Raw genomic sequence first — 16,548 nt, 5'->3', positions numbered from 1 at the left:
AATTACAGAAAACAATGTTATAGTGTGATAATAAATAATACATTGTACAGAGTGTTACAAAAAGTGCCATACTTCATCTATTTCCAGATGCTGGATTGAACGGCGTTCAGGATATTCTTTAAAAATCTAATTCTGCTTTAAAGTTCTCCACAGCTCGACCTGCCTGGAGAGTTTTTTTGGTCTTCGTGATGCTTTTGATTCGCTAATTGTGTCAAACGAGCTTTTGAAACTTTCGCAGAACAGATTTATACTGAGACCAGATTACACACACGGGATCTGTATTTAGTAATTAGGTGTTTTCTAAAGGTCATTAGTTTAATCTGAGTTTATTAATGGGCTTGAAAGTAAAGGGGGTGAATGAAACCAATCAGATTTTTATACATTTTTCTTCCATTTTAAAGTTAAGTGATGCATGTTGTTATTAATAAAGAGCATTGAGAATTGTCGCAATGACATGACGAAAACGTGGAAAAGTAGAAGAACGAATACTTTAGAAGGGCACTCATCCAGTCCAACGCAAACAATCTATAACTTTAGAGAATCCGAGTTAGACTGAGCCCTCAAATTCATTTAACTCTGCAAAAGAAGTTTTCTTATCACCCTTAAACAACAACAACATGCCTGAAATAACAGGGCCTCACATTTGGGACTGTCACACCTCTTGAATACAAAGTCTAGAGTCGTTTCCCTCGTTCGAAAAGTAGCAATAAGCAAGGAGAGATTTATTTGTGTGCTTTAAACCTAATAAAGCCTTGTTGACTGAAAAGCATTCTCTGTACGCAGAGTTTAACAACAAGCAGCTCCCTCAATCACTGGTTGTCTTTCACAACTGCGTCAGCCCCTAATCACGATCATGCTGCTTTTGTTGCTTCGGATGAAGTCTCGGGGCTGCTGTCAGAGATCTCAGTGATTCATTTAGTCGGTAAAATTTTACAAGGATAGCTATAAAACTGGAGCCTACCCTTCTCTTTCAAGAGAGGAAAATATGATCATTTCAAATCCAACCATTACGAACTGCTTAAATTCCACACAATCTGTCAAAAATGCACCCATTTAGTCGACAACCGTCAGAACGGGTTGAGATGTTTTTCTGCTTATGCATTCTCGTCTTCATACGTGGTTTTTTTTTCTTTTTTTTTTTGGTTTACATCTTTATAGAGGCTGGTAATTGGGAGCTGGCGTCAGATTCGCTACGGTTTGAAACCAATGTACAAATACGACTACCCTTTTCTTTTTTAAATGGCAAGTTCATTTCCAGTCTTTTGTTAACCACAAGCTCTCAGGCATTTTTATAGCACCATGTAATAACATTTTATAGCAGGCTCCTGGAAATGATGACACCCATTTATGTTCCATCTTCACCATTGCAGAAAGGTTCATTTTTAAATATGGATAGATATTTTTTTTAGACATAAAAGCACCTAAAAGCATAACATTTAGATATAATTTAGTTTTATTGGTTGAGTCAATGTTGTGCCATTAATTAAAATGAAATTACACAATGTTTTTTTTTTTCCCCGGCAGATCTGATATAAATGTTAGCGGGGTCACCAGCGCCTTATTTTATGTTCATAAGCCAATCTGTTCAGAGAAACATCGAATGAGAGCATCTGGCTTTGGCAAAAACAACTTAATGGATTCTTTTTAAACACTTTTTTATTTTTAGAACAGGCAAGACACAGCTGGGGATGCAATGATCATAAAGCTAAAGCTTTTTGTCAAATAACGCCAGATAACCTCTCCTACCAAATCATAACCTGTGAAAAGGTTCAGACCTTTTCACAGTGATGCTTGTAATACCGTTGTCGTAAAAACAAAAATAATTTTTTTTTTTCCCCCAATGGGACACTTTTTTTTTAATCTATCCTGAAGTATAAACCTCATGAGATCATTTTCACTAAGCAAAAAAAACAAAAAACAAAAAAAGGCAATACAGAATATAGAAAGTGTGTTTGAAGTGCATGAAAAGCAAAGTGTGTCCATGCTGCTTTCTCTACAGGCGTTAAGAGGGAATGTCAGAGCCAGGTGCAACTAATAAAATGCTTAATTAAATCAAATGTTTAATTGATCATTATAGTAAGTGTGACCACCTCTGAAAAAGTAGGAATTTTTTTTACAGTCCGCTGGTCTGAAGCATTCAGGTGTGTCCACAGAAGGCCATCGAGAAAAAAAAAAGCAGCAATGGTCTTAAAATTCACGACTGGTTCAGTTCATCAATGAGTTTTAATGACATTTTCTGACAATTGAAATACTCATCATTTTACACTGGAAGACACTTGAGGTTTTAAAGAACCACAGTTTTGTTTCTGTTTTTCTGTTTTTGAAAACAATAATTTTAAAAGTAAAAAATGCAACAAAAAAAAGAAAAAAGGATGGATACATTTTCTTCAACAGGATTTTGATATCTGTGGATTGAAAAAAATGATGGATTAAAGACAAGATGGAAACTGTCTTTTGGATCTAAACGATATCACTGGTGCTTTTAGTTTTTGCCTGTTGTGGAAGTGAAGAAAACACTGATTCAAAACCTTTATTTGTTTTTATAACTACATGTACAAATTTTAGTTGGGTTGATGAAAACAAGGCAGAGGACATTCTGAGTTAACTCTGAGTTGCTGGTGTTTTTACTTTATGTAGGTATTTTTTATACCAAGTGCAATGATTACAATGCAAATCCCACTACAATTACAATCAAGGTAGACTGACAAATGTTCACCGATTAAAGTGAAATCTGAAGGAAACGTTAAATGACACAAAAATTCTGAGCATTTCCTATTCGCTAAAACACACCCAATATGTGAATGCATAATTGAACTAAAATCTGTTCTGAGTGAAAGCGTCACCAATTCGAAAACGTATGATTTGTTTGGTCAGACTCGGATAGTGAGCATAAAACCTTTCAAATGTTGACAAATGTGACTTGACTGTGTTGTCTGTAAACCAAAGTCTCTGATGAGAAATCCCTGGGCGTCCCAACGAGGACAAAAGAGGAACTGGTGTCATTAGAAATATTTAAGAGCAGCAGATGCATTGTTCATCTGCTGTCATGATTCTTATTACGACCACAGACCAACCAGTTAATTAGCTGGACAGTTTTCAGACAGAAGCAGCTGTGGGCAACATATTGGGAGAGGATGTGAGGGAGCAGCCATCAGATACAAGAAAAACAAGAAATGTGAGAGGAGTGAAGGGGTGAGTTAGTGAGCCAGCGTGAAAGTCGCAGAGGATGGGAGCATCATCAAGGGTAATATGAACATAATTAACCCCTCTGATTATGAAATGTGTGTTAGTCTTTATTTGTTTTCCTAAAGCCATTACCGCTACCAATGATTTTTTTTCTGTACTAAACTACTGGGAAAGGTGCAGTACTTAAAGGTGCAGTATGTAAGTTTTATATATATATATATATATATATATATATATATATATATATAAATATATATATATATATATAAAGAAGAAATGTGCCGCTCCCGACCAAAAAACAACCAATCAGAGCCAGAAGGAGGATCTTATCGCTGTCATGCAACAACATGTACTTGCTGCTAAATGTGCTAATGGCGGGAAAATAACTTACTGAAAAGTCGAAAATAGCAGTTTTGATCATTATAGATGTTTACTTGAAAACAACTATGGTGATCATTGCTGCTAAAAAAAAAAAACAAACTCATTTGCTACTGCAGCATTATTGCACATTTTCACTGAAGCAACCTTGAAAGAGCTTTAAAACACCTCTTTAACTTCCACACGGCTTTTTACAGACCAAACAGCAACCAGTCCAAATGTAGAAAACCTGAGCTAAATTGAATCACTGAGAGAAAAATAACACTTCTAGCTGTAAACCAGAAAATGCTGCCCAGACTTGTTTTTACCAATGTTTATCTTTTTTTGTTCCATAATTATCCTAAAAGGGAACAATTGGACAATGACAACAATGAATTCATTAGGTGCCAAACTCAAAGTAGTACTGGGTATACGTCCAAAGTAGATCATCACTAGAGAGGATATTGTTAATAACAAATCAACAAATGCTCAGATGACTTAACTGTCTGTATGAGGGATATCTTGCATTGGTTTTATTTGCTAAAATGATTATCATAGATATCAGATTGAACACAAAAGTAGTTTTAACCATCACAAAGTTTTGCCCCATTACAAAAGTAGCTTCAAATCCACTAAATCTTTTTAATCCACTTTTTAGATTTATGTTGTCACAAATGCTCCTTTACAACAAAAGTGTTCTATTTTTCAATCCCAATCAGGGTCTATTTGTTGTTCTCCATGTGCCTGCAGTGATTCTTCAAGGTCTTCCTCGCACCATCCAAAAATATGAATGTTAGGTTAATTAGTCACTCTCCAGGTGTGCAACCTCTCAGCAATTAACCACTGTAAATACACAGCAGCCCCCCCAAAAGATGGATGACTGAATGCATGGACGGCTTTACTTTATTTAATGCTAAATCGAAAAGACAGTCTCTAGTTTCTCATCAGTTTGAAAAATACCAAACAAATGCAATAAACATAAAGAGTGCATTTATTGTTTAGAGAAGCATTTTGAAATCAGCTAGAGACTGGGTTGGGCAATTTTCAGCTTGAAGCTGCAGTATGTAACTTTTACCAAAAATATGTATTTGTTAAAGCTGTCACTATCTTGTGACAGTGTAGTATGAGACAGATATGTGAAAATAATTGAGCTCCCCTGCCTCCTCTCAGTGGTCCTGTTGCCGCCTACAAAATTGCCCCACTCCCAATCAGGAAGAACCAATCAGAGCCAGGGGGAGGGTCTTAGTGCTGTCAATCATGCTCAGTTTAACGCGTCAAGTCCATAGTGATTTTGTGTTTGTTTTAAAATATTTATATATATATTAGTAAAACCCTATTTTATACAAACTTCTCTCCCACACAAGAGGTAAATAATGAATATTATTAGAAAAATACTATTGAACTGTCTACTAACACATGTTATTTATAGAGCATTTATTACAAAATCCCTAATGTTGTAGAAGTCTGCCCAGGGGTATGAGATACACATCTACAAGCACATTTCTGCAGCATAAAGGTGTCCATAAATGCATGAAAAATATATTTAGCATGTCTGGGCATTTTTCTGCGCGTATGCAGGATATGTGAATGTTCGAGTGCGAGCATGTGTGTAGGCTCTGTTCTGTATGCTTCGTGGGCTGTGCCAGCTGGAATCAGAAAGGTTGACCTTGGTCATAAATATCTAATCAGTGTTTGCTGTCCATGAAAAAGTTCAATTTATTCCTGACCCAATGGGAAAATGCCTCAGCCAGAGCCTCTCTTGCAGACAAAACGAAATTCAACTCTGAGAGGCGGTGAGGGGAACCTTAACCTGGTTTGGATGAAGTAGGACAGAGGCATCGCCTGAGAAAAAAATAAATAAATAAATAAGAAAAAAAAAAAAAAACAGTTCTCATCATCTGCTGATGAGAAGTCATCACCAGGAAGTTACAGATGGATAGCTCTCACAAAACAAACAAAAAAAAAAAAACCCTCATTGTTTGTTTGGTCTAAAAAGAACCGCGATATGGTACAATGAAAAGCCATCACAGCCAGCAAAGTATTGGATATTATGTGTTTGATACTGTCTTACTGTCAAACTGAATAAGTGCCTGACTGAAATTGTTGGCTCAAATACCACTGCTCTTGATTCTTCCTTATTTCAACATCTTGTGAAATAAAAAAGAAAAAAAAAAAAAAGAAGAAGCATAGATTACAAGAGGTAAAAGCAGAATTTGAAGCCATATGGATGCAGTGTAGAGAGGTTTTGAGGTACATTGAATGCATGCTGAAAGTGCCTGCATGTGTAAAATAGCAGAAAGGCAGCCGGGAAGAAATCGTAAAAGAAAGAAAAGGCAGGGGATAACTTGTTGTTTCACTTAATGAAGCTTGCTGCTGTGCCTGGCCTTGTGGCGGCCTCTTAGTGCTCTTATTTGCCTTATTAATATGCATGCTAATGTACCTATTTTATGGCCCAACAGTTCTGATTCACTTTAAAATCAATTATCCATCTGGTACACCCATACCTCGCGCAGGCTCAAATGTGTATTAATTTCAGCAAACATACATCGGCACAACACAATAAAGATAAATGCCTCGATTAGAGGCAGTAAACAAAGGAGCTGGGGATGGCTTTAATGAGATTTGGCACAAAAGGAGCTTACACTTTCTTAAATAATGAGCCTAGGGTCCCTTTTTCCAAATGCAAATTATATAAAGGAATGTTTCGCTGTCCTTGTTCCAATTTCATTTAGATAAGAGTGTCTCCAAACAAGTTGGCTGTTAATATTCTCACATGAGCACATCACTGCCTTTCTGCCTGGCATCTCCCAGTGGAGGGGGAAGAGTGCTCTCTGCGGCGCAGACACTTTAGTCTGTAATAAGTTCTGAAAAGTTCACTGTGCTTGTTAAATACTTCGACCAGATGAGATGGAGCCGAAAGCGGAGCCGAAAACGACAGACGCACTCGGCTGGACTCGTCAACTGTTTTACCACCAACAACTGTATAATCACTTTCAAGGAAAGGTCAGGCCTGCGGTTGCCGTGACAATTTAAGTAACTTTATGCAGAGAAATGACGAGATCAATGCATAGGCAGAGAGTTGATGGAATTAATTTACTGCCTTTGAGAGCACAACTACTGATGTTTTAAGTCGTTGCAGAACAAGGAGAGGAAGCGATTTTTTTTTCTTTCAGTAAATTATTTGATCACTGAAATAATTATTCTAACGTTTATTTTATGACTTGTGCATCAACTTAAATCTTAAATTAGTTCTTATCAACAGTTGTGTTTTACATTAATGTTGTGTACTTTAAATGCATCTTGAAAAGGTACAGATATGAAATGGCATGATATTCATCCCTATGATGAACATGTAGAAACATAATCTGCATGTAACTTGGTGCGTATTTTCATAGCATTACATGTTGGGTTCCCTTTGTGAAAAAATGAGAAGAAATAGCTTAGATTTTATTTAAACATAAAGTAGGGATGTGCCGATCAGGTTTTTTCCTGCCGATACCGATCACCCATGAGGGCCGATACACCGATACCGATCACCGATACAGATCACATAATTATTATTATTATTATTATTTTTTTAATCATAAACACTACCGGTTACATTATGTGGAAAAAGGAACCATGAATTCACCTTAATTTAGACAAAAACTTGTTTTTAATAACTTTTTTCAAGAAGAAAACTAAACAAAACAGGCTAAATAATACAAAGAGCCAAAATAAAACCTCTCAACATTGCCAAAAATATTCAAGTATAAAACTTAACATTCAAAGGCAAAAACAGGTTCCATTACAATAAACAATCCAGAGTTACTGAATGAAAACTTCCTGATAGCATGGCGGCTAGCTGATTACTGCTAATTCTGAGTGGCTGTTTCTGACTGAGCGGAGTAATTATGCAGGACAGGGAGGAGATCGATTATTTTTTTTAGAGATTATCTGTCTCATGTTAGGACAGCGAAAGTTTTAATACGTATGTAAAATGTATTTTTTTTAAGTTAGATGCTGCAGCTTTAAGCAGGTTCGGTGTGAGAGTCACTACCAGGTGGAGCAGAAGCGAAGCTCCGTCTGTGAAATATTACTACCTGTAGCGTAGCAGCGGTTCAACAGCGAGAGCAGAACCAGCGTCTTACATCGCAGCTCGAAGACTTCAATAATTTTGCGGGTTATTTGTTTAGCTTTCTGACCGTCATGCTAATCCGGGTGAGTGTTTGTAGCTGTGCGCTGCTTTACCTGCTATCTGATCCTCCGTATGTCTTTTTTACTGCAATGAGCCTCGATGTAGCCAAACTCCGTCAAGTATGGCTTTGTTTTTATGTCGTATTAGCTTCGTTGTGTTGATGCATTTTGACGTGCTTCAATTTTCCGCCGCAACATGCAAACTTCCCCATTCACTCAGTGCGTTATAGTTACACATCGCTTAGGATTTGTTGCTGCGCGTTTGCGCAGAGTGAAGGAAAGAGGAGACCAGCTGCATAGGCAGGTTGGAAATGAGAAGTAGGTGATCGGTATCGGTAAAAGAGACAATGATCGCCGATCACCGATCATGCACTTTTTCACGAAAATCGGCCCGATTATGATCGGTGACCGATCGATCGGCACACCTCTAACATAAAGTTTGACAAAACAAGAGCTAATCAGTGTTTTAGACTAACCAAATGAAATTGTCACCTGGATCATTACTGTAACAGGTTATAAAAATAAATGTAGCTATGGGTTAGCTATGCATGACAGTTTCCCCCCCCTACCCATGAATACTTATTAAAAAAAAAAAAAAACTAAACAACTACATTTTAAATCTGTCTAATATGTGGCAGTATCTAGAGCTGGCAAAAAAAAAAAAATGCAGGCGCGCTAGGTTTGAATCCATCTGCTTCATCAGGTGGGGAGGAACCGTTTGGAGGGCAATCATTTGCTTTTTATGGAAAAAAAGACTTTAAGTGATGGCAAATCCATTTGGTTTAGCCACACAATCAAATTATACGCATATGGAATGTGAACGACAAATAGATAGCCAGGTAGATAACTAGACAGACAGACAGATAGATAGCCGGGTAGATGGGAGGTGAGTACGGGGGCAGGGAGGCAGAGAGTGCATCGGTGTTAAATAAAAAGGGACACAGGCATGGGCTGGATGGTAATGAAGAGGGGTGGGTCAGCAGCTGAGGTCCCTGTAGATGAGATCTCTCTCTGACATGTGTGTCCCCTTCATTACCCATTAAGGGGGGCACAGTGATGAATCCTTAATATGACATTACACCAATTTTCCTCTTCATTTAGTCTGCTAATGTGCTGGTCTGCTCCTATATGCCCAGGGGCTGCCTGTACCAGACTCAACCCGAAATAGACCACAGTGGCCACTGGTGGCACACCTTGAAGCAGCCTAATTAGGGGCAGCAACCACCTAATAGAGCTTTTTAGATGGGGTAGTTTACTTAGTTTGTTGTACAATAGGTAGAACCTGATGCTTGAATGAGACACGCGTCGGCTATTCATCTGATTTTCTTGGAGAAATGTCTACCATTTGCATTTTATTATGTTCTAACAATGACGTATTCAATAGATTTTACTGGGACTTTATGGGATAGATCAATAAAAAAGTATGATGCAAGGAAAATAACTCATGGTCTCAGTTTATAAAAAACAGTGGTGAGTATTCTTACTCAACACCTCTTTACTCTGATAACTCTAAATAAAGTCCAGTGTGTCCGACTGACTCCAGAATTCAATAAGTAATTTTTCAGTCCCTTTGAGATTCAAAACTTCTGAGGCAGCTAAGGTTATGGAACAATTACAAGTAGTTACATAATTAAAGTGCCACACAAGTAATTATTAAAAACAGTCACAATTTAAAGAATTAATCTCTAGTGCTCTCAGTATGGACTTAAAAGTGCTCAGTGAAATAAGTCCAGTTAATTTCCAGTCTTTTTGCAACATGCTCCATGTAGATGAAGCTGAGTGAATGGTGTTTTTGAGCAGAGAAGAACTGATCGGGGTTGATGTGTAGATGGCAGGAGCTAAATGTGAAAACCTGCAAAATATTTGAGGCTAGGGTAGAGGGTTCATCCTCCAGCAGAAAAATGACCCTAAACATAGTCTGAGCAGAATTTACATGTGACAGAATGGCCAAGTCAAAGTCCAGACCTAAAGCCAGCTGAGGAACGGACACAGAATAACTCAGACTGACTAAGTTTGAGATTTTATTTTGCAAAGATGAATGAATGGGGAAAAGCATACTTCAAAAGTTTAACAGCTATAACTGCATCTTTTTCCTTCCACTTCACAACGACGCAACACCTTGACTTAGGCTTCCACATAAACATCTCCATAAAATACAATAAAGTTTGTGGCTGTGATGTGAGAACATGTGAAACAGCTCAGAAAGTGTGTGCTTTACTGAATCCAACTCACTCAGCATGCCCATCCCCAGCATGAAGGCATCCATGGTGTAGGGCAGACCCCGGGCTCGCCCTCGCGTACCTGGCGGGAACATCACCTCCTTGGGCTGGGCCTTCTTACATTCTACCTATGTACACAGACAAACACACACACACACACAAAGACAAACCATTAGACTGTGTAGGTACACAAGAAGACAGATCTGACAGGGCTGTCTCAGCTCTTAAAGCTGGTTTCTGTCTGACTCACACACAGCTAGATGTTTTCCATGGGAGAGAGAGAGAGAGACAGGAAAAAACACGACTAAGTCAATCTGAGCTGCTCACATTTTAGAGGAAAGACTCCAAGGAAAACTTACAATCGTGCTCCTCCTGTATTAAAGCAAAGGTTATTGCTCCAGTGAGCATGTACCCGGAGCCTGGGGGAAATACAAGCTAAAGTCTTTTCAGAGTTTTGAGACATCAGAGCAGGAGAAGCTCCGTTTCTACCATCCTCTCAGTCGCAGACTTTTCTTTCTTAGAAGTTAAACATCATAATCACCAAAGAAGTAATAACTGCAACAATAGATGTAATTCAAGCAGCGCTTCACCCAGTAAAAAAAAAAAAAAAAGTTTTTTGTCTGCATTCCTAGAGTTGAAGTCCCCAGTGTCCCACCGCCTCATTCCACCTGCAGCACTCATCTCTTCCCTGCATTTATTCCTCTCACTCTGCCTCTCACACACATATACAGGTTTGCTCATTTTCCCATCTAGCAAGTCTGACATCCCCTCCTCCTACATAACACATATCAAATGAGGGATGTGACAGGGGCAGATGAGGGGAAGAAGAAAGATGAGAGTGCTATTTACCACGTATCCATCCTATCTGTAGGAATTACAGCAGCTGACGGCGTTGCCTCGGCCCCGTGTCTCTCGGTTGTTCTTTGGTAGGCTGAGTCCGTTCACCATCCTGCACAATCTATTTGCTCCACTGCCTGCTTGGCATCAGCCTGTCCATCTGTTTGTCTGTTTGCCTCCTGGCTCTTGCCCGCTTTCTCCCCACTGCCTCCACTTAAGCGGGGCTTTCTCGGCTGCCGCGATTCACATGTCATCCCGGCCTGCTGCACAAAGACAGGCTCCTGCACCGGTGCAACGTGCGCATCAACTGAAGGTATAGCTCGGCACCCATATAAATAGGTCTGCAGCTCCTGACAGGCCGGTGGTGAACATTATTATTCACACACAGAGCGGCAGGCGCAACATGCTATCGCAAGTTGCCAAACTGAAGAAATACTTCATGCCTTGAGAGGTTTTCCGTGCCGAATCGATAGAGTAACAAGCGCCGTACACTACATCCAGCCGAGAACAAGACATGTAAAAGGAGAGCGCTAATGAAAAAGGTTTCTATCACAGAGGGGGAAGTTGCTGTGTTGCAAAGCTGTGATTTGTTGCTGTTAGCGGGCCCCTTTTATTTGAAGCAGACCGACTAAAGTACACAGTTCCCTCAGCCACTTTGTAGCTGTCACAGCCACTCTGGCCTCCACGTTCGCCTGGTGCGCTTTGACATTGTGCTGAGGAGAACTCAGGCGCTCCCTATCGTCAAGAGAATGACCCCCGGCATGGAAGCGGGAGCCGGCTGCTGGGACGAACGAGCGTGTTGGAAATCTCAGCGCGCTGCTGGGATTTTCATATGTTCACATGGCTGGGTGACAAATACGGTCGAGTTCCGCCCACGCCGCAGACGCGCTGCTGTCTGATCAGCCGTCCTCCTGTAACCCCTGCCACTTCCAGCGAGTTGGACGCTCAGGTGGCCTGCTGGGAGTTAAGACAGAGCCCCGCGTGTGAGTCATGCCTACATGCTCTCAGATACGAGTCTTTGATATTCAGAGCGAGGGCTCCTTGTCATGGATTTAAAAAAAAAAAAAACAGTCAGAAGCCAGGATCTGTGGTGGTGTGAGCGCGTGGGTGTTCACCTGCATCACAGACAGAGAAGTGTGTGTGAGGGAGGCAGGCAGGAGCTTTCAAGAGTCAGCTAAGTTAAAGTAAAAAAAAGGGGGGGGAGAGGAGGAGAAAAAAAGGTAGAGAGGACACGAAGACAATTCAGCGCCTGTCAATGAAAAGCTACAAAAGGCTCAGCAACTGTGAGGGCGAAGATTCAAATTTTGCCAAGTGGAAAGTTTTAGCGGCTGAACCTTGAGCAGCTTAAGAACACTGAGTGTACAGGTGTTGGCTTAAAATATTTCCAAGAATTATGGCTTGCTGAACTCTCAAGGACTCTGGGATTTTTTATTATTATTTTTTTTTTAAAGTCGTCGCAATAATGTGTTGCGAAAAGCGTCGAATCTGAACCCACAATACAAACATCAAGGTGGCATTGTGCAGCGTGTTTGCCCTGTTGGGAAAGCCGACACCCCATTAACCTGCCTTGACTTTCTAAAAATTTAGCAAAGGCAAAGAGTCTGGGAGCTGCAGGAGCCTCAAAACACACAGGTACAGATTTAAACCTTTCAGCCGTGCCGCGTTCACAAGCTCCAGCTATCTCAACCTAAGTGCTTCTAGCATAAACCGAAAGGGTGTTTTCTGAGCTGCACTGATATACAGCAGTAAAGCTAAAACAAATCTTTTCATTAAGTTATATCAGCCACTGCCTATGACTGCCTGCATGCAGGGGAAAAGCCTCCTATAGGTAAGGCGTTTATTGGAGCAGATGTGTTGGTTAGACTTCGCTACATATAATTCAACTGGAGGCTTTAAATGATGTCTGAACAACTTGCAACACAGTTTAACAAGGGTATAAAATAATCCAAGATGGCATCAGGCCCAAAACCAGTGTGTGGTATAAGGGGACAGATGTTGACATATAGGAGTCAGAGGGGTCCCCTGCTCGCAAATGCACGATATTTAAAGCATTTAGTAATACACATACCAGAAGAGTCAAAGATGTTTTTATGCTTACTCTAACAATTATATATTTCAGATACGGATGAACAAATCTGATTTGCAGTATCAAGCCTAACATTTTGGGGAACATGTCCCTTGCAAATTGATTTTTATTTGATCAGAATTGGAGATGTGCAGTTTGGCAGTGTCGAGGATTTAGATCATTTAGGTTTTCAAAGCTGGTAAAACTTTCCATTTGCACTGTTCTTATGGTTTAAAGTCCTAAAGATCTGAAAAGAGAAAACCAGAGTGTGACTCCTCCTAAGTTTACTGTGTCATATCTGGACTAAATCCAGATAATGAGGCAGGGAAGTGCATACAAAATAGGGAAATGTTTAGATATTGATGTCTGATCTTATTTTTTTTACACATACAAGATAAAGTAATTCACTTAAGGGTACACACCAAAAATGAACTCCTCTACAAAAACGCGTTTTCTTAATAATAATCTTAATCTTAATAGTAAGTTTTAGTTGTCTTTGTTTTAGTTTCAATGAAATGTTAGTTATAGCCATACACTAACCTGACATCTATTCATATTTGAATTTTCTATGTTAAATATCCATTTGTGTAAATAAATGTTAACTTACAGTTATTGTAAGATGTCTTCATTTTTTTCAGAAGTTTTGATACATGAATACATATTTGTAAATGTACACGTTTCCTAAAATATCTTCTGATTTCTTGTTTTTAAAATAGTTGTAATTTAAGCTAACATTACTACTAGCTAACGGATATAAGCATGGCCTAAAAAGCATGAAGGAATTATACAACTTTTGTTTTTTAAATTTCAGTCTGTTTCTTTTATTCTGCAACAAAAAGAAAAACATAATTTAAACCTTTATTTTCAATATGTAACATCATTTTCCCAGGAATCAAAGCAGTTGTTATATCACCGTTTTAAATAAAAACCATTAGATCACATTATATAAACACTATGGCATCCTGAGTAGTGGTATTTTTCCTTCATTTTGTCATACTGTGAGAATCTCATACATATGTGGTTCTCCGAAAGTTGGTTTTCTATATTAAACATTCAAGCTCTACACCGAAATTATTGCACACCCCAACAGGATTACTTTATGATAAATGTAATAAAAGCCCACTGCTGAAGAAATAAACAACCCTCCTTTGTTTTGACTGTAAGAAAGCTACGACATAGTGGAGAAGCATGCCAGATATGACCTTTTCAATGCATCTCCCATCTATATTAACCTTGTAGGTAGAACGGAGAGGTGTGGGCGGGATGGACTGGCAGTGACTGTCCTTCAGGGACCAGCAATGTGGGTGTGGAGTGCATCTGCTTGTGTGCTTGTGTGTGTGTGTGTGTGTGTGTGTGTGTGTGTGTGTTGAGGAGGAGGCGTACAGCTGCTATTAGCTTCACCAGTGAATGAATTCCATCAGTCGACTGGCAGACTGGAGAAAAGGAAACGGTGTGATTCATTTACTCCCAGCTGAACAGTCAAAACACACAGAGTGCATAGTTAAGGACTGTCACAGCACTGACTGGCCAATGTCAGGCCTGGTGAGGGTGAGATTACAGCTTTAAAAAAAATAAAGTTTCAAACATTGTCTAACACTTTGGCTTTTCAAAAAAAAAAAAAAAAAAAAAAAAAAAAAAAAAAGGAAAACTAAAAACGATTTGCAACAACTGACATTAAACCTGAAAAATCAATGTTTTTTTTGACAAGATTTAAGACACAAACCGAAAGCCAGTGAGTTTCAATAGATCCTCTGGTCAGCAGACTCCTTGTTCTTTATGAAGACTTTAACCATGGTCAGTAAAAAAACAAACAACAAAAACAGGACAATTGAGGGATCCAAGATGTATGACGACGATGACAAGTTTTAGAAAAAGCAAAACGACGCCATCAATGGCGAACAATCTCAGACGAATCATTACGGTGACCATCTCCCTGCATGGTTACGGCATATAAAAGGTAAAGGATATGGGGTCATTTTCAGGCCATGTGCGCCCCGTGGTGTTCGCTCTCCCCCTCTTACCACGCTCTTATATTGCAAAATAATATTGTCGACATCCACACTAAGAAGCACATTCAGAAGTAGCACCATGATCATCAGGTTGATGTCAAATGGCCTCCATCACTTCCTCAATCAGCAGATTTGAACATCTCGGTGCTTTTATGGGACATCCTGGTGAGCGGAGTGCAAAGTGGATTTCCACTTCCTTCATCCCTCAAAGCTTTCCTTCTTCAATGAAGGGTAAACATCCAATTACTTACAGTCCAGGACTTGTAAGGCAGCACTGCATGAGGGACTTAAACTACTCCGAAGGGTGGTCCTTTTCCCTTATTAGGCACTTGATGTTCAAAGAATGTGAGCAACTGACACTTTTGAAAAATATATATATTTTAAAAAAACCCGGAGGCCTGAATGTTTCTGTGCAGAGCTCTCCTTTACCACATTCACAACATGCTCAGTTTACAGCTGTTGGGACAGGATGTATGGCACTTATTTTTAGTGGTCATTCACAACTTCAAATGTTAATAGTCGTTCTTTGTTCAGCTACGACGTTTGCAGTCCTAGCAATTCACAAACACTGCTCATATTAATAAAGTACTTTGTCGATTCCATAGATTAGAAATCTTTTATACAATGGACACATGTGTATAGTGATATATCCTTCATTTTCATAAAAAAAAATTAAAGATTTGATGTTATTAGATAAGCAAATGTATATGTCTAGCCACATTTAACTTAGCTGGCATAGTTAGCCAGCTAACTTAGAGTCAAGCATAAGTTAGCTGATCCTGAAAATGTCTCCAATATCTCCTGTTAAGGGATGAAAGTTGTCAGATCCAGGGTTAGAGGAAAAAGCTATCCAAACATAACAACCTCTAAAACCAAGAACTATAAACCTGTCAGTGCGTTGAGCTTCATTTATTGCAACAGCCTTGTTTTGTTGCTCTGTTAGCATCACTGTGGTTTGATGTACTGATGTAAGTGCCAACATTTAGTCAGTACAAGTCAAAAAAAGTCACACTATTAAGTCGGTCATTTGTGGTGAATTTTCTTTGTTTCATTGAGAACACAAGGAAAGCACACCCAACTTCAAGGTTCTGATGTATACAGAATGTGGTCTTGTCTCGGTTCTAAAACAATTTAAATCTAACCTTAACACACTGTAGCAGTGAACATGTCATTTTTAATTACATAGAGACGAAGCCACAATAGGAAGGCCTAAGAAAAACAAAGTAACTTCCCCCAACAAAAACTCAGCGACATAACCTTCAGATTTTAGGAGGCTGCTTCTTTTTCGTTCTGTAAAAAGAAGCACAGGCCAATTTATATGTTAAAACTGTTTTAATGATCTAACTATAAACGCTACTGCAAATGCAGAATGTTGTATCATAGTTGACTTTACCTGATCAGACAGGCTGGTTAATTGGTCTTTAATAATTATGATGGTGATTATAATCTCTAAGGATTTGTGTGTCATGTTTTGCAACGCTCAGTGTATTCAGAATCGAGTCCCCCACATATTTTTGACTACAGGCTTTTGAGTTCAACATACAAACGCGGAGAGTGATTTCGCAGACGGCATTATTATTCTTTTGAAATTCATGATCACCAATTAGTCTCGTTCTGATTTTCTATTGGGCACAATAATCATATAGTGGAAAAGGTGATATTGTGACAGCCCAACTGGAGAAACACCTTCCTCCAGGCG

General features: G+C 39.1%; 1 protein-coding gene across 6 annotated transcripts in view; it reads right to left on the bottom strand.

Moving 5' to 3' along the window:
* LOC106927450 (RNA-binding protein Musashi homolog 2) overlaps nucleotides 1–16,548 on the bottom strand; it is a 295,157-nt gene that overhangs the window by 56,523 nt on the left and 222,086 nt on the right. For all 6 annotated transcript variants that reach the window (XM_088012508.1, XM_088012506.1, XM_088012502.1 and 3 more), the window contains exon 9: nucleotides 9,952–10,066. In XM_088012508.1, the coding sequence (XP_087868634.1) occupies nucleotides 9,952–10,066 (115 nt within the window). The remainder of the gene's footprint in view (nucleotides 1–9,951; nucleotides 10,067–16,548) is intronic.

Source organism: Poecilia mexicana, unplaced genomic scaffold (assembly GCF_051168715.1).
Source record: "Poecilia mexicana isolate PSO_F unplaced genomic scaffold, ASM5116871v1 scaffold_14, whole genome shotgun sequence".
Classification (NCBI taxonomy): Eukaryota; Metazoa; Chordata; class Actinopteri; order Cyprinodontiformes; family Poeciliidae; genus Poecilia; species Poecilia mexicana.
This window is presented reverse-complemented; position numbering and strand designations above follow the sequence as displayed.